This window comes from Cydia amplana, chromosome 5 (assembly GCF_948474715.1).
Source record: "Cydia amplana chromosome 5, ilCydAmpl1.1, whole genome shotgun sequence".
Taxonomy (NCBI): Eukaryota; Metazoa; Arthropoda; class Insecta; order Lepidoptera; family Tortricidae; genus Cydia; species Cydia amplana.
In genome coordinates this window covers 4,363,436-4,383,783 of record NC_086073.1, presented here as the reverse complement: position 1 = coordinate 4,383,783, position 20,348 = coordinate 4,363,436, and the positions used below count along the sequence as shown (strand labels likewise).

Sequence of the window (20,348 nt, the reverse complement as noted above, 5' to 3'; positions counted from 1 at the left end):
CCACTCGCCTTTTTTGACCTCTGTTAAACAACGGTTGCATAAAATACTATTACTTTCTTCTTTGTTTGATTGCGCGTACCTTTCGTAACATTACGATTGCTCTCAATTGCACCAAATTCTTAACTCATAATAAAATAATCACTGGCAACAATTCGCTACTTACCTCATATTACTTACGTATAGGCGCCTTAAAAATAGTGGCAAAATCAGCTTACCTGAAAAAAAAAGACAATTTGTTAATGATATCAACTGATACAGAACAAAATTAAGTAACTTTTATTTTTTCATACACTCCTCAATTATTTACGACTAGCTTTTGGACTGAGGTGAAAGATCGTTGTAGTAAGGACGACAGCCGACCGCCCCGAAACCGCGTTTCCATACAAATGTAGTTCAAGTTATGAGAATCGTCGTATTGAAATCTCAATTGTTTTTATGCAGCAAAAGTACAATGCGATATAATAACTGTTATTAAACTTATGCCTGTTATTAAAACAAGCAATGTCAGTCTATATAAAGAGGAGATGGACTGCGAAATCAATCACAGTGGCAAAGAAGTGCAAGTGCATTATATTAAAATAAGTCTTTTTTTTTGTGTAAAAGCATATTTTTCTAAAAACGGTTGAAAGCAGGAATGCTTTAAGGTTTTATTTTTTTCAATTACTAATGATAAACGTAATTTTTTATATTATAAACACGGACTGTACCTACCTAATTTATTTTCTATGTTGTTTTCATAAATATCTCAAAATTTCTCATTTAATGACTTTTAACTCCAGCTAGTTTTTTAACCTGATAATTTAAGAGAAGTCAATATGGTGTTGGATAAAATAAACTAGAACAGTCAACTTCGCTTCCTATCAAGTTTATTCACTAGAATAAGAAACGCTTGCTAATTTTACAAGCTTTTATTTAGTCACCTGTCCCGTTGTCTGTCTGTCGGTCTGTAATCAAAACTTGCAAGTTAAATTTGATCCACTTCCCGGTTTCCGATTGAGCTGAAATTTTGCATACACATGTAAACTGATTAACAGTCCGCCGGCCGATATCGGCCTGTCAGTTGTTAGAACGAAAAGTTGACAGCTCCGAACAACTGACAGGCCAATATCGTCCGGCGGACTGGTAATCAGTGGGTCCCTTTAGTCGGGTGACAATGCAATATTATGGTACCATCGAGCTGATCTGATGATGGAGACAGGAGGTGGCCATAGGAACTCTGTGATGAAATAACGCAACCTAATTGTGTTAGGGGTTTTCAGAATTGTCTCGATGAGTATTAGTTGTCTGTCGTAAGAAAAGTACAGTCAGCGATAAAAGCTTGTACCAAAAATGAAATTTTAGCCAAAAACTTATTACAGGCTGTTTTTTTTTTCGTTTCTACACAGAAATATTTTGTTTAAATCCCTTTAGCTTGATTCCTATACGCAGCATGTGGCAACTGGTAATTCTCGTGGCGACCATATCGGTCGTTCGCGGCGGTCAAGAAGTCGCATTCAAGCAAGACTGGTGGGAGACTGCCCTCATATACCAGATCTACGTCCGCTCGTTTCTCGACACAGATGGCGATGGGATCGGTGATATTAGAGGTACACTTCAATACACTTTGAATTTGACACCTAATGTAGAGAGTTCTGTACGGATTTGTAAATTATGCAGCAACACTGATTATTTATACTGAATTACTTACTTTGTAATACCTACACCCACTTTCACAGCCATAAAATATGAACCTCAACTAATAACAATTAATTACAGGCATTATATCCCGCTTGGAGCACCTAAGGGAATTGAATATTGACGCGATATGTCTGTCCCCAATCTTCAAGTCTCCACAAAACGACTTTGGGTTCGACGTGTCCGACTACTACTCTATACATTCCGACTACGGATCCATCGACGACTTTGAAGAGCTTTTGAGAGAAGCACATAAAATGAGTTAGTTTTTTATTATTGCACATTTTTCTTATACCACGTGGGTGGCAAGCAAGCATACGGCACGCCTGATGGTAAGCAGTCACCGTAGCCTATGGACGCCTGTAACTACAGGGATACATGCGCCTTGCCGACCCTTTAAAAACCTAGATACTCTATTTTGAAGAACCTCATACCGTAGCCCCTCGGAAAAAAATATTGTATGTGTGTATTCCTTGTCATAACCAGAATATTGACAATGTGGTTCCATTTCAAAAACCGTCCTCACTAGATATGCCTAACGACCACACACAATCAAGGAGACAGCAAATTAAAGTCTTATTTGAGAGTGCCGTTTTTACACAGCAGCATATAATTGCTAATAAAAAAAAAACAGTTTTTGACACCCAAACAGGTGGAAGTTCGTCTGCTGAGGTTAGATCGTCCAGATGCTAATATTATAACTAATGCAACATACGTACGTCAGAACACAGCTTGAGATACCTACAGATACACCCGCCGCTTGAGATTCTCCTTTCGGTCTCCTTTTTTGTGATTATACAAACACAATAATTTATTACACAATTTCCAGATATTAAGGTCCTCTTAGACTTTGTCCCTAACCATACCAGCAACGAAAGTGACTGGTTCCAGAGGGCAGTTAACAGAGACGAGTATTACTTCGACTGGTATGTCTGGGCGGAAGGTCATATAGACAGCGTCGGCCAACGTCGTCCTCCCAATAACTGGGTATGTTTTGTTTGACTTGATTGATAAACTATATTTAGATTTCTATACTTATCTATGCTTATCTAGTGTAGGAATTACCATAATGTATGCGACCATGTTTGTCTGTATGAAATGTCTTTTTGAGTATTTAGTCAAAGTGGGCCTAATGAGTAAGGAAATAAGTTTACCAAACCGTTTTTACAAAATGAAAATATTCGTCTTTACTCAGTTTCGTAATTAATCTAATGTAAGATACTGAACTGTTTTTCTATTCTTTACCAAAGGCCAGATAGAGAGAGTTCTTAATTATTCTGATTGTTTGTTAAGATAAGCATGTTCAGGAAAAGTGCTTGGGAATACGTGCCAAACAGAGCCCAGTATTATCTGCATCAGTTCGCGAAACATCAGCCAGATCTGAACTTCCGAAACCCTGTCGTTGTTGATGAGTTGAAGGTAAAAAAAATATATAAACAAGAAAAATGCGTTTCTTCTACAATGCAACTTCTTTTTCAAATAAATTAAGTTAAAAAAGAGTTTTGACACTATGTGGGTTAAACACACTTTTTTAACAATGATCTTCAAATTAACAATTTAAAAACAAAGAATTAAAATTAGTCACACTATTATTTAAAATAAAAATGCTTAATTTATCGGATTTTTACAGAATATAATAAAATTTTGGCTAGAAAAAGGTGTAGCCGGGATGAAGATGAGTTCCGTGAATCATTTGTTTGAAGTTGACAAGGATAATTTTGGTGGACGTTATCCTGACGAACCCAAATCAGGCAAAGTGGGGCTTAAAGAACATGACTATAAATATCTAAACCACATCTATACTAAAGACTTGCAAGAATCATATGACGTAGTATCGCAGTTTAGAGAGGTTTTCGACAGCATAACTTTGAGGGATAATGTTACAAGGTATTATCATTAATTACTCGAGTTGTTTTTTTAACTTTAAGCCATATTTTCAGAGTCAAGTACAGATCATGGCGATCATACAGGCGATCACGATCGTGTGGAAGGCTTAATTGCCTAAAGTTGCCCTGTTCGGCGATGATCGAGCGTAATCGCCATTCTGTCGGTTTTTCAAACTTCTATGACATGTTATAATTGCAGATAAAAAGGACCTTATTGCACTTGAAGCATAAGGACCATTCTGTAATGGAAAGCCACAATTAGTCAAATATAAGTAGTTTAATTCACCATGTTTGCGTACAGGGTACTGTTGACAGAATCCTCGCCGGCAAACATAAAGAACTTGGTGAGATATTACGGAGAAGGCAATAATTTTGGATCCCAGGTTCCGGTAAACTTTGCTCTCATAGAGGATTTCCGTAAAGAATCTGACGCAAGGGATTTGAAATTTATCATTGACCGGTGGATGTCGTACAAACCGCAAAATAAACCAGCCAACTGGATGGTAAGTTGGTAATTTTTCAACGTTGTACACGCCTCAGAGTCAGCATGATAATATAATTCCTACCTGTAGACTCGACTGGTGTTCTCAAATTCGGACCGTAGCGCAGGTTTCATATTGAGATATGTTTAAGCATTCGCCATTCCATTAACATACAAAAAATGTTAACTTTTCAAACAAAATCAAGCTACCGATTTGTTTGAAGCTTCTTTTGTAACACTTAAACATAGTTAACATAATTATGTTTACTGTGTTTAACTTGAACCCCCGTTTAGTTTGCTGTTTTTTTTTGTTGGACTTAATTATTACTGTAAAAGTATAAATATAATTACTTATTTCAGAGTGGTAATCAGGACAAAGCAAGAGTAGCCACGCGCTTGAGACCGGAGCTAGTGGATGCCTTTAACATGCTCGTTCTCTTGCTTCCCGGGGTCGCGATATCATATATGGTAATTACACAGAAATCTACTTCCAGGAGAAAAAAAAGGTTTCATGTTTACTTAATTTCTACGTTTTATCTTTTAGGGGGAAGAAATAGGGATGCCGAATGGGAATGTGGCTTGGGTAGAAACTAAAGACCCCCTTGCTTGCAATACGGACGATCCTATTAACTTCGGTGAGGTTAACAGGGATGGTGCCCGCACGCCGTATCAATGGAGCTCCGAGCGTAAAGCTGGTACTTTTATGTTTTATTTTGTAACACTATGTTGTAGTATACCTAGTATCATTTTTTTTACAATACACGTCTAATAAATACATTTCAAGTTTGGAACAAATTGGCCCTTTTGAACTTCTTTGCTTATAATGGACTTCAAATAGTTATGGGCTTGCTCGTATTTTTTGTGCAAGATAACTTGGGGCCACTGAATAATTTTTGTTCGTGAACTTTTCGACCTTTTTGTAGTTAAGCATAAATTAAAATCAAATGAAACGTGGTTGGTGGTGTTAAAAGTCTTATACATTTTTTATTGATTTAGGATTCACCAAAGGCCATGAGACTTGGCTACCAATAGCCGATGGTTATGAGACCCTTAACGTTGAGGACCAGCGATCAGCAGCTCAGTCCCATTACTTGGTCTACAAGACTCTCTCAATCCTTCGTAAACGTCCGGCCTTCCGTGCCGGCCGGTTTGAGAGCCAGGCACTCAGCCGCGACGTGTTCGGATTCAAGAGGTTGGTTATCAGCTATCAGAGTGATTAAATTCGGTAATCTCATGATATACTCTTCATGTTAACAACTACGCTTGGGGAGTTTCCTGACAATGTCGACACTTATCTGTTAAGTGCAATACGGAAAAACAATGAATCATAAACATGACTTCAAAAAGATTTTAAAGAAATAATTTTCATAATTAGATCTGGCTTGTCAGGGGTTTCACAGGAATGAATTATGACCATCCATCCATCACAGCATTAAAACCGTAAAAAATGAGGTGGTGTCCCATTCTTTGGATTGTATGTTTTCGGCCAACAGTATATTTTATATGCCAATATTATTATCGATACAAGTTCTCAGAGGACCTAAGTAATTGAATCGAATATTATTTTTACAGATGGTACCAGGATGATACTTACGTTGTAGTCATGAATCTTGGACGGTCTATCAATGTTGTCAATTTAACAATTTTTGATCTAGTTTTCGGACAAATGGAGGTCGAAGCTAGCAGTGTACTGTCATCCAGGTCTATTAAGTGAGTAAATGTATAAAATATCAAGTGTCTATCAGATGATAATTAACATTAAAGAGCATCAGTTAGTCTATATAAGGATAATAAATAAGTTTGTACTTTATTAGGTCTATTGATAAAAAGAATCATCTTTGGTTATCAAAAATTTCTTTTTCTTTCAGTGATCACCTTAATGCAAATTACGTGGATTTAGCTGGGGATGAAGCTTTGGTCCTACGGATGATGTCTTAAATTTGTAAAACAATGATGATTATTCCAAATATAAATTAAGAATTCATAATACTATGTCTGACCCTTAAAGTGTCTAAAATTATTGCATTTTAGGTATCATTAAGATATTCAAGAACGAAGCGCCGGATCGGGATCTTATTAATTATGATAAAGTATTTCAATTATTTGCTTTAAGATTATTTACTGATATTAGCAGCCTTAGAAATATCGGAGTGACCAAGGTGTTCACATATATCTGAACACGCCTCTATTGTCAAGGCGTTAGATACGTGTTGAAATATTTTTGAGCACCTCAGCAGCTCCGATATATCTGATGGCGACCGTACCATTACTTGCAGTAGTATTTTATTTAGTAGTAGTTTTTGAACTCGCATTTATAGACGGGTCTATCGCGAATTTATTTATTTACCGACGTTTCAACACAGGTTTCACTAGTCGTGGTGGATGTGAGTTAATATGTGATCAAAACGCGAAAGTTTCAAATACCGTTTTTTGTCTACAACTTCACGTTATTAAAACGTTAAAATAAAATCTTATATGTAATATCCTAAACGGTGAAGATAAAACTATTTGACTGCGAATAAATGGGATTTTATTTTGTGAATATTGTTTTTGTAATGATAAAAAAAAATCGTTTATTTCAGATCATTGATCCATAGTATTATTAATAGGTATAAACTTAAAAACTAAAGCTAAAACTAATATTTTAAGTATTTTTTGTTGAATTCGTTCTGTGCAAATATAGACAACGACAGAATATGACATACTTATTTAACCGAGCGTTAGCGTAGGTCTTTGTTTCAGCTTAAGCAAAAATGCTTTCGTATCTTATGTACTGATGTTTTCCTCTGCAGGTGACATTCCTCGACCGATACTCGTGAAATTTTGTGAGCAGGTTTCGTAGTTAGATAGATTTTATTCTGTTGTTTCGTTTTTTAAGAAAATTTTAAGTTCAAAATGGTGGAAGACTTAAGTGCCATATTATATAGGTAATACGGCACTTAAGATCATTGTGAGTTTGCTGTGATAATGACTAAACGAAGTAAGTAATATATTTTTATATTTAATTTTTTTAAGCATATGAAGCGTATAGCGATGTCTACAGGTACCTAACAGGGCCACTAAGTAGTTATTTACGTATATTTATATTGCGAACAATAAATATTTAATTATTTACATGGATGTCATTGCAAAATAGGTACCTACATTTTTAGAGAAATGCATATGATTGATCTATGCTGTCACTGTAATCCAAACTTAACAGAAGTACTTGATATTGCCACATTTATCTGAGTGATAAAATGAAAATCAAATCGTATAGCGTAAAGAAATATGCCCCATCACGTTATATAAAACGTTTGTACGTAGATTTTGTTTACCAAGTCACCGAAGCCGGGTATTTTGAAAATGTTATCACGACACAGCCCAAGGTGTCAATGATAAAAGATACAGCAGAGATTATGAAGCACTTCAGGGGGGTTCTACTATTGAGCAACTATATAAGACACACACGAAACAGTAACTAAACAGTTAATCATCCGTTTTGTTCCCAAAAGTATTTAAAAAATGAGGGCAATATTTTTGTTGCCCCTTTTGGTGGCTCTTTGTGCTAGCAATGCAGTTGATAGAAAACACGAACCAGAAGCACCAGAACAAGATTGGTGGCAGAAAACTATTTTTTATCAAATCTATCCCCGGTCGTTCGCTGACAGTGATGGTGATGGCATCGGTGATCTAAACGGTATGATGATTAAAGTTATACAAATTCTTAGTTGTGATTTATTTTTTGATTTAATTTTATTAATTTCTTTTTTAGGTATCACATCAAAACTGGAATATATCAAAGAAATTGGTGTTGGAGCTATTTGGTTATCACCTATGTTCCAGTCTCCCATGTACGACTTTGGATACGACATCTCTGACTTTTACGCTGTTCACGACGAATATGGTACCATGGAGGACTTTCAAGCCCTTACTGCAAAAGCTGAAGTATTAGGTATATGACGTAATAATTACAGCTTATTATTTAATAAATAAATATAGCGACATACATATATTAAATAGTTCACAACATTTCTTAAAACAAACCTTTTTTTATAGGAATAAAAGTTGTATTAGATCTCGTGCCTAACCACTCGTCCAATGAAAGTGAATGGTTTCAAAAAGCTCTGCAAGGTGATGAAAAATACTATAATTACTATATTTGGGAAGATGGTGTTATTGATGAGGATGGAAACATGCAACCACCAAATAACTGGGTAGGTAAACATATCATATTTACATCTATAAATAACAAATAAACTAGACAAATCAAATGACTAAATATAACGTTTTAATTAATATGTAATATTGATTTCAGCTAAGCCACTTCCACGATAGCGCCTGGGAATACAAGGAAGAAGTTGGAAAATATTACCTGCATCAATTCGTAGTGGGCCAACCTGATCTCAACTACAGAAACCCTGATGTCGTCGAAGAGATGAATGTAAGAAAATAATAAGTACCTAAACAAAATCACTGTAATTTAATTCTAAGAACTAGTAATTAGAAAAGTGTTACTTTTATTTCAGAACGTTATCCGTTTTTGGATCGAAAAAGGAGTTGCCGGGTTCAGAGTTGATGCTGTGAATTGCCTGTTTGAGGTCGATAAAAATTTATGGGGTGGCAAATATCCCGATGAGCCACTGTCAGGAGCTTATGGAGTTGCTTTAAATGATCATGATTCGCTCGACCATATTTTTACAAAGGACCAAAATGAAACTTATTACGTTGTTTATGATTGGAGAGATATTCTTGACGAATATAAGGCTAAGAATGGAGTGACCAGAATAATGATGACTGAAGTGTACGCTAAGATTCAAGATGTTGTAAAGTATTACGGAGAAGGGGATAGAGAGGGAGCTCAAATACCCTTTAACTTCGATCTAATTACGGATGTTGATGGGTCATCATCTGCAAATGATATCAAAAGAGCTATCGATAATTTTTTGACGTACAAGCCTATTGACAAAGACGCTAACTGGGTGGTAAGTTACACTTTACCTATTCAAGCATCTAATTATTTCCACGAATTATTTATAGGTACATAATTGGACCACTAAATTTAAATATTGCACTATATTTTCAGATTGGAAATCATGATAACAACCGTATGGCAAGCAGATATCATCCCGAGTTGGTCGATGGTCTTAACATGATCATCTTGCTTCTGCCTGGAGTGGGAGTAACATATATGGTAACTTGTCATTTTAAGATTTCCTGCATAAAAGTTATTGAAATGTTTTTTATTAATACCACAAACTATTGCAGGGTGAAGAACTTGGTCTTGTTGATGGCTATGTTAGCTGGGAGGACACTGTTGACCCTGCTGGATGCAATCCTAATGATCCTATCAACTACGAGAAGTGGTCCAGAGACCCTGAGAGGACTCCATTCCAATGGAGCGCTGAGAAAAATGCAGGTAAGTGTAGGGAATCCATATTCAATATCTAACTGTGCATGCAAAACAAGTTTGACATTTGTCCAGACTACACTGCTGTTTAATGAAATCTTGTTATCTTAATTCAGGCTTTTCCACTGCTGACAAGACCTGGTTACCAGTAGCCGAAGGTTATGAGACGTTGAATGTGGAAGTGCAAAGAGCAGCTGTGAGGTCTCATCTGAAGGTCTACCAGGCTCTGGCTGCTTTACGACAGAACCCTGTATTCAGATATGGACGCTACGAGTCACTAGCTTTGAACCAGGATGTCTTAGCTTTCAGAAGGTGACCTAAAATTTGTCTTAACTTTCAAAAATAATATCATTGTTTTTATACTTCAGCACAATCTCAAGAGATTTACTCAAATACCTATTTTAAACTTGAAAATGTGCCACTTTGTACGATTTTGTCTTTCAGTTATGTAATACATGGATTTATTATAATTAAAAGATACATTCGTCTTTATATTTTTGTATAAAATATGTTTGTTTAACATGCCTTATTTTACAGATGGTATAACAACGAAATCTACATCGTAGTCGTGAACACAAAAGACTCAGACTATGTATTGGATCTAACGTACTTTGAAGACGTGGAAAAGAACCTCGTAGTTATGGTTAGCAGCATAGAGTCGAAGAAAAACGAAGGGTGAGTAGTAAATACCATCATGAAAATTATGTGATGAATACAAGATACAAAGGTAAAGTGCCCGGCGATAAATATTGCACATCGCTCTTTAGAAAATGACAATTGGAGACAACAAGAGAGAAAGTGATAATGCTCTACGAATCCGAAATTCCGATGTGCAATATTAACGCTGGGTATTAGGTACTGAAGCTACCTAAGTATCGTAATTATCGCGGAATACACGTGGAACTTCATTTCTTCCATTTGTATATAAATTTAGTTATTGCGAGTGATTACAATACAATTTCATTAATGAGTAGACAACTTATGCGACGTTATCACTTGGTCATCGCTCCTCAAACTTTGTTATTGAAATTTTCCAAGTTTTCGTCTCGGAAAGTTTCATTAATTCATTGTTATTACGTGAGATCGAGATTGTTCCAAAGTTAATTTAATGATCGTTACTGACTAGAAGTGGAATCTGTCTAGGCAGTCTGTACTCTCTTGTTATAAAAAATATTCTTCGAACATTTGTTTTTATTTTATATACTTGTAGGTAATAAATTGATTTTATTTGTATTTAAACACTCATTTTTTCATATATATTTTGTTGCAGGGATAAATTTAAACCAAATGCAGTGCCCATTGCTGGTTACGAAGCGCTTGTCCTCAGAATGAAATAATTATTATTATGGTCATGATTGTAATAAACGAATTTTTTAATAACATTTTATTTATTTACTTGTTTGTTAAGAAATAAAAGAACTATAAAATATAAAAACTACTATTATTTTCAACTTACATAAGTAATCATTTAAGTACGTTGAACGCGATTTAATCCTCTAATATCTGGGTGACCGAGCTTCGCTCGGAGAACATATAAAAACTCGAAAATGCGCGTTTTCCTAGAGATAAGACCTAGCTAGATCGATTTTTCGCCCCCGAAAACCCCCATATAGCAAATTTCATCGAAATCGTTAGAGCCGTTTCCGAGATCCCCGAAATATATATATAAATAAATATATAAATAAACAAGAATTGCTAGTTTAAAGGTATTAGATTAGATAGATAGATAGATAGATTATTAAATAGGAACAAACTTGTTTGTTCAATATTTTATTTAAATGCGACATTTATAAGTAGGTAATGAATTCAGTATACGCAAGATATTATTATTTTAACGAGATAAGGTATGGTGGTGCATTTGCAATTTATCGCTTGCCAAGTTGATTCAGAGTTAGCTTAGACTTATTCTTGTAAACTCGTGTACATTTCTCTTCATTCAAACAAAAAATTAGTTTATAATTTAGTTTGCCTGCAATGCTTCAAGAATTTAAGTGACATTATCTTAATCTTGATAATAAACGTCAATAATGCCTGGAGTAGTATCGTAGTAGATATAAATCGTCACGATACGAGAGTAAACTCAGTGTAACTACGTTCTTTCTCCTTAAAATTATAGGATGAAGGAAATTTTCTTTTTACCTTTATTGTTAGTTACCTATTTACCGTTATTATTTATTGATCAAACAAGTTCAAAAAAGGAGTTAGATTGGTGGGAGAAAACTATTTTTTACCAGATCTGTCCAAGATCATTTATGGATACTGATGGAGATGGAATAGGTGATCTTAATGGTATGTCATTAATTCTGTATCATCTGATAATGAGGTAACAAAAAAATTACTAAAATAATATACCTATACATTTTTTTGTACCTAAATCATATTGTTTGTTTACTGAAGGAATCACATCTAAATTGGAATACATAAAGGAGCTAGGTGTTGATGCCGTATGGATTTCACCCTTCTTTAAATCACCTATGTACGATTTTGGATATGATATATCTGATTTCTATACTATCCATGATGAGTACGGTACTATGGAAGATTTTAACAAACTTATGTTCAAAGCAAAAGAAATTGGTAAGATACAATATACATCATTATATTAGTAGTATTCACTCATTCTTAAAACATTTAATTAGTTGAAATTTTCTCTGTAAATTACCGCTGTATCAAAACCAGTTTTTTTTTAAATTGATGAAATATTATGCTTTTCTAATATTCATTATTTTTTATAAGATATTAAGATCATCTTAGACCTGGCACCAAGTCACGGCAGCAATGAAAGTTTATGGTTTCAAATGGCTCTTGAAGGCGATAAGAAATATTTCGATTACTTTGTATGGGAAGATGGAGTAGTTGATGAAAACGGCAAACTACATCCACCAAATAATTGGGTAAATATTATATTATTTGAAAAATCCATGAATCAGATGTAAATAGAATAATACCATACGTATAGGGTATATTATTAGTTACAAAATTTTCCCAGATTAGTGTCTTTCGCAAAAGCGCTTGGGAATACAGAGAAGAGACTGGTAAATATTACCTCCATCAGATCACCACTGCTCAGCCAGATTTTAACTACCGGAATCCTAACGTAGTTGAGGAAATGAAGAATATTATTCGCTTCTGGATTGACAAGGGTATAGCAGGATTTAGAGTAGGAGCTATCAACCATCTGTTTGAAGTAGACAAGGAGAAACATGGTGGGAAGTATCCTGATGAACCATTGTCTGGTAAAAGCCTTGATGATCCATTAAATCATGCTTATCTGAATCACATTTATACGAAGAACCAGCCTGAGTCTTACGATATGGTGTATCAATGGCGTGATATTTACGACGAATACCATGCAAAAGATGGATTTAGTAGAGTAATGATGATTGAAGTATATTCAACGCCGCATGATACAATGAAGTACTTCGGTGATGGTGGCCGCAGTGGAGCTCATATTCCCTTTAATTTCGCACTAATAACTGATGTTAATGGAAGATCTACTGCTAATGACATCAAATATGCTATTGATAAATATTTAACTTATAAACCTATTGATAAACTGGCTAACTGGGTGGTAAGTTTTTCATTTAAAATGAATGGATGATCTCATGACGTAATAACAAATAAAGTAACAATATTAATTTGGAATTTTAGATTGGAAACCATGATCAAAGTAGAGTTGCGTCTAGATTCAGTACAAAGTTAGTAGATGCAATGAATATGCTGTCAATGTTGCTCCCAGGAATAAGTGTAACATATATGGTAAGGCAACTATTATTATAGTGTTACTTAAAACCACTACAAATATTATTAAAATTTGTCATATAATATTAAAAAATCGCTATTTATATTGTAGGGTGAAGAAATCGGCATGATAGACGGTTATGTCAGCTGGGAGGACACAGTGGACCCAGGCGGCTGCAATTCTGACGATCCAATAAATTACTGGAGATATTCTCGAGATCCAAACAGAACTCCATTTCAGTGGAACTCTGGCAAAAACGCTGGTATGAATACAAACATAATAATTAAGCTAGAATAAATATTTTTTCTAGCCTATTCTGGTGTCCCACTGTTGGTCGAAGGCCTCTCTCCTTGTTCTACTCGATCTTAAAACGAATGTGTGTGTGTTTATGCTTCAATAAATATCGTCAATATTTTTTAAAGTGTACAGTTTGACAGAAAATCGAAACAAATAAAGAGTTCGATTTTACTTACTGTTTACTTTAATTATTATGCAGAATTTGTTTTTATTATTAAATCTGTTTATTTCAAATAATAATAGAATTACAATTTCTAAAACCTAGTTACAATCTTTAATATTTAAGATTTTATTAACTAGGTAGAGCGGGGACTTATTCCCTAGTCTTAAGTTCTAATAATATTTATTATAATTATGTATTTATATATGTTTATGTGTATATGTATTATATCTATGTGCTTACTTATTTATTAATTATTCTTGTACTATGAAATTCAGTTCTTTTTTTATTATATATTTAATCTTATTAGGTTTATTACTTATATCTAGTAATACTCTATTAGGAAAGTTGTTTAGAATAGTAGGTAAGTATGCATTCCAGACTCTATTGCCATATTCATTATTTGTTTTAGGGACTTTAAACTGAGGTTCATTGGGTAATCGCCGGAGGTTGGCCGGTCTATTGTATCTATCCAGCTTTCCTAATAAGCTACATATTGTATACTTTGTATATTGTCAAAGCAACACTAAGGAACTGAAACTTTTTTGAAGGTTTCTCCACTGCAAACAAGACATGGCTACCAGTCGCAGAAGGCTATGAAAACCTGAACGTTGAGGCGCAGCGTGGAATTGAGCGGTCACATCTGAATATTTACAAGAAACTTGCTCGTCTTCGTAGAGAACCCGCATTTAGATATGGAAGATTCGAATCGATTGCTTTGAACGACGATGTGTTTGCATTCAGAAGGTAATGTTACAATATTAAATTATTGCTTCGTTTTTTACAAAATCTAGGCTTTATTTGAGCGATACAAGCTTGTATCAAAAATTAAATTATTGGCAAAACAAAATATTCTGATTAACCTTGTTTTAGATGGCACGATGGTGAGATCTTCGTGATTGTTGTCAACTTTAGAGATGAGGTCTACACAGTTGACTTAAGTTACTTCGAGAACGTCGTTGGTGATCTTAAGGTTGTTATAGCCAATGATCACTCACAAAAAAACAATGGGTTAGTGCTTCATAAACTTACCTAACTACATAAAATCGTAAATTAGTAGATTCATAAAAGATAAATAATATGAATGGGAATGATATAATATATCTTTTTTAAGTATATTAAAATCATTAACGTACCAGTTTATTGTAACTGACTCAAAATATAAGAAAACGCTAAGGTGTTTTTGGATATGTATGATATCTTTTTGCCATTTTCAGGGACATTTTAGAAGCAACCAACGTGAAAGTAGTCGGAAGAGAATCCTTGGTGCTAAAAATTAGATAAGAAGAAAATACATTTAAAATATTTGCAATAAAAACGTTTTGTATTCATGATATTACAAGTAGATATAATAAGTTATTTAAATAAATGAACTCTCAAATAGCATTTATGATGTAACATAATATACATGTCGCAGTCGGATCGTATAATCCGCCGTATTACATAACGGCTAGCCGTTTTACAAAACAGAGGCGTTTTGAAATGCGGCGGTTCGACGATTAGCCGGATTGAATGCGGCTGAATGAAAATCCGCCGGAATGTATTCGGCGCCATACGTTCTTCAACACGGCTAGCCGTAATGTAATACAGCGAGTCATTAGCCGCCGCTTTGACAGTTTTTAGTTCCCATTTTTAACACTCGTGGCGCTGCCTGGCATAACAACAACAAACTATGAAAAACGCTGGGGTGTCCATCAAATCTGGAGTTCGTCGGACTGTTTCTTTTCAAAAAATCATTTCCTTCGCATATTAACTAGACGGAGCCCCGCTTAGCGTTGGCCTTTCGGGCATCTGAAGCTACTTAACGAACCTAACCTACCTACCTATTGATTTAGTGAGACGTCCGTGAAAACATTACACTTTGGGGAAAAAAGCGTAGGTGGGTAAGTAGGTTAGGTTCGTTAGGTAGCTTCAGATGCCCGAAGGGCAAACCGCCCAGAAATAGGAGCCCCGCAGCGGGGCTCCGTCTATTAAAGTTGTAAAGGAAATATTTTGGAAAAGAAACACATGTAGTGCGGTGGGATCATGCTAAAAATAAATTAAATTGCAAACATTGTCAAACTCCGGTTACGTAGGCGACCGAAAGAACTGGTCACTCTACAATCTAAATAGTAGATACGATGCGGCTAAACGTAGGCCGCCTTATTGAAGAACGTATCGCAATGACAATCCGGCTAATCGTCGAACCGCCGCATTTCAAAACGCCTCTGTTTTGTAAAACGGCTAGCCGTAATGTAATGCGGCGAATTATACGATCGGACTACGACATACATATTGTCCGTAATTGATTTTCAAAATGTACGATCTAATTTAGGTAACAATAAAAGCGAATCAGCAATAATTTAATCACATGTAAATCCAATAATAGTTGCAATGTTAAACTGAAATTACTACGAATAAACCCGATTTGCATATTAATGCGCTAGTTTAACTTTTATGGCTTTCGCTATCGGGAAAGTGCAATGTGAATCTATACAGGGTGTCCCAAGAAGTAGTGATATACTGAAGCTGGGAGGTAGAGGACCTAGAGGGCTATCTGAATCACCCCCATGTATGTTCCGCGATTTTTCGTATTTTCGGAGTTATGATTTTTTTTAATTTTTCACCTATCGCTGAGTACGATGAGATTTTTATTTATGGTGACGTGAATTATTGCGGTAGATGCTTGATTTTTTTTGTGTGCTAAGCTGATAGATAGGCTAATTCAGTATGGTAACATTTACTATCGTTAGATCTTTGAATGGAATAAAAAAAAAATAATGCCAAGAAAGATAAAATTACCCAGTATGTTCACAACTTCAAGGGCGCTTAAAAAAATAAAACATACTGGGTAATTTTATCTTTCTTGGCATTAATTTTTTGGGACATCTTGTATACTTGTACAGCCACAGTCGTAACAGTATCGCAAGCGTTTCATTTTATGAATGAAATTGCTATTTGAAATGATCAGGCGACATTCATTAATATCATGGAGCGAAATCATAATGTAAAGATACTAAAGATCTACATCTATTGAATAATATTTAATCTCTGATAGAGATTAAAATAGAGCCTTAAAATAGAGATAATCCAAATACAACTTTTAGGTTACTGAGGTCCAATGCCAAAAATACTTATTCGTTTAAGTTGTAGAGTATCGAACTTTAAGAAAAAGTGGGTTTGGCATACATTAAGCTACCTACCCCAATGACCACGACTGCTCTGACAAGAGTATCTGACTGAGAAGAAGAGAAGCTACCTACAATACTTCGCAGCTAGAAGCTGACATTCCTTGCCAGCCTGCCTACGACGAAGAACGTTCGAAGCGTCAGGACAACAAATTAAAGAAAGTGACCACCAAATATATTCGTAACACACCTTTGTAAGGCTGCGGCGGGCGGCCGGCAGTCACCCACAACCGATAACGTCGGAATGTAAATGCAGCTGCAGATAATGCACTGCCCGATTCGCACTTTAAGATACGTCAATTAACACATTCATTGCCACCCAGCCAACAAGACATCCGCGCCGGGCCACAAACATTTCGTCATATAAAGCTGTAGTACCACGATCCCGACTATCGGGTCGTCCGGCCTGGGAACGAAATCATAAAATACCCAATAGTCGGGTTTTCGGCACTGAATGTGTTAACCTTTTCCACGCCGTGTCAAACACAAAAGCTGTCACTCAGACGCCACATCATTGAAGTGTCAAAACTGAAGTTGAACTTTATGTATATGCAGATGCACGTAGGTCGATGTGGCTCTATGGTCTGTGACCGATTAATCGGTCTTTGGCGTTGAACCTACGGTGCAGATATATCGGTCATTGGCGTCCAAAAGGTTAATAGATCTAGAAACGATATGAATTAGATGTGTCAGTGTCAAAAGTGACGTTTTTGTTTGAAGAAGTTCGATTCGGACCAGCACTGCAGATGCTGTCACAGTAATGCATCCACTTTATGACTATTAGTAGCAACTGTAATTGGTATTTGTGTAATTGGTATACTGTAACCGTTCTTGTGGTATTAAATAAATTAAAAATTTAATAAATGTCAATTATTACCTTTAAGTAATTCCCACTTCGACACAAGTTGTGTCGAAGTAGGAATTACTTAGTTGCTCAAACTGTACCTATGTACATTGTCGCGTTCTGGGAGCGTTCTAACCTACTAGGTGTCCCGTTAGGTATGGGAAATTATAAATGAGTAGGCAGAAGAACGGTACATAATATTTATTACCACAACTAGCTCAGATGGTAAAGCGGGTAAAATGTCGTGGTTCCCGCTAAAACTTATTAGGATCGGATTCCGCTAATCATTTGCAGCCGAAGTACGCCCCTGACGGTGCCGAGGTGGTAGGCGCCGTTTTTCTGATCGGCGCTGAGTTCAGCGCAGCTCAGAACTGCGTGGCGCTGAGTCGGGGAAAGGGCCAGAAGCACGCCAGTAGCAAAACGGCAAGCGGGCGGCAAGCAGGAAGCCAACAAAAGTCACTCTGGACATTGGACCCTGGAACGCGCCATCAGACTATGCGTTAGAAACGGTCCATAAGCCTTTGTGAACACCAACGGCAAGCGGGAAAGTACTGTAGTAGTTGTGTTGCCGTGGAAGTTCACAATTCAAATACGGAGATTACAAAAAGGCGAAGTAATTTAACGAAAGAAAGGAATTTAAATGCAATTATATTTTTAATACAAAATGGAGGGTGGATTGACAAAAGGCCATGATGACTACGAACAAAACTACATTCTTCAATTTGAGATATTGATAAATCTTTAGTTAAATGGCAATTACTATGAAATGGTTGTGATTTGAGTTAAAATTACAAAGCAATAAAATAGCACTACAATATTCTAAGCAACTAGCATATAAAATGTATCCACTTACCCAATTCGGGGTACACTTAAAAACATAATTAAACACCACAGTGATTTTATAATGGTTGAGGAACACGTAGGGACGAAGTTAAATTCGATTACGTTTCGATATTTGATCCGTAGCAGAGATCGATAATTAAGCGACGTGCGTTCCACTCAACTTCAATGGTAAAATGAACGAGACCAGGGGCAGGAAACTTAAACCTTATGTATGGAAATCAGCGCTGTATCCGCAGTAGCATCATATCAGTGCAATATTTCCTCACCTGATGCTTCCAAATGAATCAAACAGATGGCGCCACCGCGGAAAAACATGTGTTTAAAAAACTCGCATCCAACCCATAATTATTAAAAAGAAAAAAAAAATGTCTTTGCATTTTTGACACAAATTCCGTTTCAAGTATAAAACGTTTAAATTTTTCTGTAATTTTAGTACCTCACATTTTTTATATCGTTTATATTCGTTTTAATATCATTTTATTTATATGAACATAATATAATCGTTTTTATTAACAACAACTAACTAAATAGATTCGCCAAGTGTCCTACGTGAAAGGAAACGTTAAAACAAAAAAACATAGTAACCGTCAAACTACAAAAGTCAAACAGAAAACTTAAATTTTCTGAAATTATATATTAATAATTTAATTTAATCACTATAAATTGATGAAAATGTGTGCGCCTGGGAGAAAAAAACGATATTGCCTTATCGGCTGTGCGAATCAAAACAAAATTACTCCAAAACGCGTCAATTCTTCGTGGCATGTGCTATAGCTAGTCAAATTTACGTCCAAGTGTGGTCTAAGTTTTAATAGTGGATTTGTTATATTTCGAACTAATTTACTATAAGTGGTACCCGTAGAAAATATAATTTTTATGGTTTGTTATGCATGTAAGTAATGAAAAATAAATTCCATTTTTACACATCCGTGTTTTTACTTTTGCGACTAAAATATTCTTTGGTGTAAACATTTATAAAATACTAAATAAATAGGTTGTCGTAAATCGTCACTGCATGAATAGGTAATTAGGTATTACATAATATATTAGCGCCTTTTTCCTTCACCGTGTACAGTGTACTACAATGAGGTGTATTCATTTTTCACGTGATTGCTTTGCATTTGCAATAAGGTGAAAGAATGGAAACCTCAAATTTGTAATTCACTGTAAACGGTCAAGGAAAAAGGCGCCATACTGGCGCCATAGTATTATTAGTATGCATGTGTGCACTGTGCACGCACACATACGTAAAGGTTAGTTTGGTCAAATTCCGCTTGGAGCGTTTGTGTAGACGTTTTTTGACATTTATCGCGAGTTGGCTCTCTTTTACTATATATAGTTATTATACTCTTTGAACGAGACGCCGGCCGTGCGCGATGACATAGCGCACCGTTCAGTACATTCATTCATGCACTCGCGAATGTGAACATTATTTATTGTAAGTGAATGTTATAACTATGGCGCGACATATTTAAATTAATCAGCGTGATGATGATTTTATAATCCTAAATACACAGTTTTAATACAGTATTATTGTATATTTTAGTGTGTAATATAGTTTAGAATTGTAAATATATTTTTAATTAGGTAAGTAGTAGTTTTTAAGGTCTATTTTTATGAAACATGTAACGTATTACGTTACAACATTTTATTTACGTACATCACACCCTTACTTATTCATCCCTATTTGGTTAGTAGACGTACTTCAACCATAAGTACCTTTCAAATACATTAACGCGTCCCTTCCCTTCCAAGGTTGACCAAAATATGTCCCATGTTCAAAGGGATTCCATTTGCGACGTTTTTACATCACAAAGCTTCCAAAGAAACTGATTTCATAAAACCACTGGGTGGAAGGGACACAC

The 20,348-nt window shown here is 35.5% G+C and overlaps 4 protein-coding genes across 5 annotated transcripts in view; 3 read left to right on the top strand and 1 right to left on the bottom strand.

Moving 5' to 3' along the window:
- LOC134647819 (dual specificity calcium/calmodulin-dependent 3',5'-cyclic nucleotide phosphodiesterase 1) overlaps positions 1–20,348 on the bottom strand; it is a 253,094-nt gene that overhangs the window by 166,356 nt on the left and 66,390 nt on the right. The window lies entirely within an intron of this gene.
- Positions 1–20,348, top strand: part of LOC134647782 (maltase A1-like) — a 108,387-nt gene that overhangs the window by 74,747 nt on the left and 13,292 nt on the right. Inside the window, exons 1-3 of one of the 2 annotated variants that reach the window (XM_063502092.1) lie at positions 7,531–7,720; positions 7,796–7,975; positions 8,080–8,237. The exons of the other annotated variant lie outside the window; for it this stretch is intronic. Coding sequence (XP_063358162.1) covers positions 7,546–7,720; positions 7,796–7,975; positions 8,080–8,237 — 513 coding nt within the window. The 5' untranslated portion in view covers positions 7,531–7,545. Of the gene's footprint in view, positions 1–7,530; positions 7,721–7,795; positions 7,976–8,079; positions 8,238–20,348 lie in introns of those variants that run through there. 2 annotated transcript variants of the gene reach the window in all.
- LOC134647785 (maltase 2-like) lies at positions 1,402–6,036 on the top strand. The gene is made up of 11 exons (XM_063502095.1): positions 1,402–1,586; positions 1,756–1,935; positions 2,504–2,661; positions 2,968–3,093; positions 3,305–3,561; positions 3,862–4,063; positions 4,402–4,509; positions 4,586–4,736; positions 5,038–5,233; positions 5,614–5,751; positions 5,910–6,036. The coding sequence occupies exons 1-11, from the start codon at positions 1,430–1,432 to the stop codon at positions 5,977–5,979; spliced, it is 1,743 nt and encodes a 580-aa protein (XP_063358165.1). The 5' UTR covers positions 1,402–1,429; the 3' UTR covers positions 5,980–6,036.
- LOC134648415 (maltase A1-like) lies at positions 11,554–14,959 on the top strand. Its single transcript, XM_063502936.1, has 9 exons — positions 11,554–11,719; positions 11,828–12,007; positions 12,167–12,324; positions 12,420–13,001; positions 13,082–13,189; positions 13,284–13,434; positions 14,181–14,376; positions 14,503–14,640; positions 14,847–14,959. Exons 1-9 carry the CDS (start codon positions 11,683–11,685, stop codon positions 14,911–14,913), a joined length of 1,617 nt encoding a protein of 538 aa, XP_063359006.1. The 5' UTR covers positions 11,554–11,682; the 3' UTR covers positions 14,914–14,959.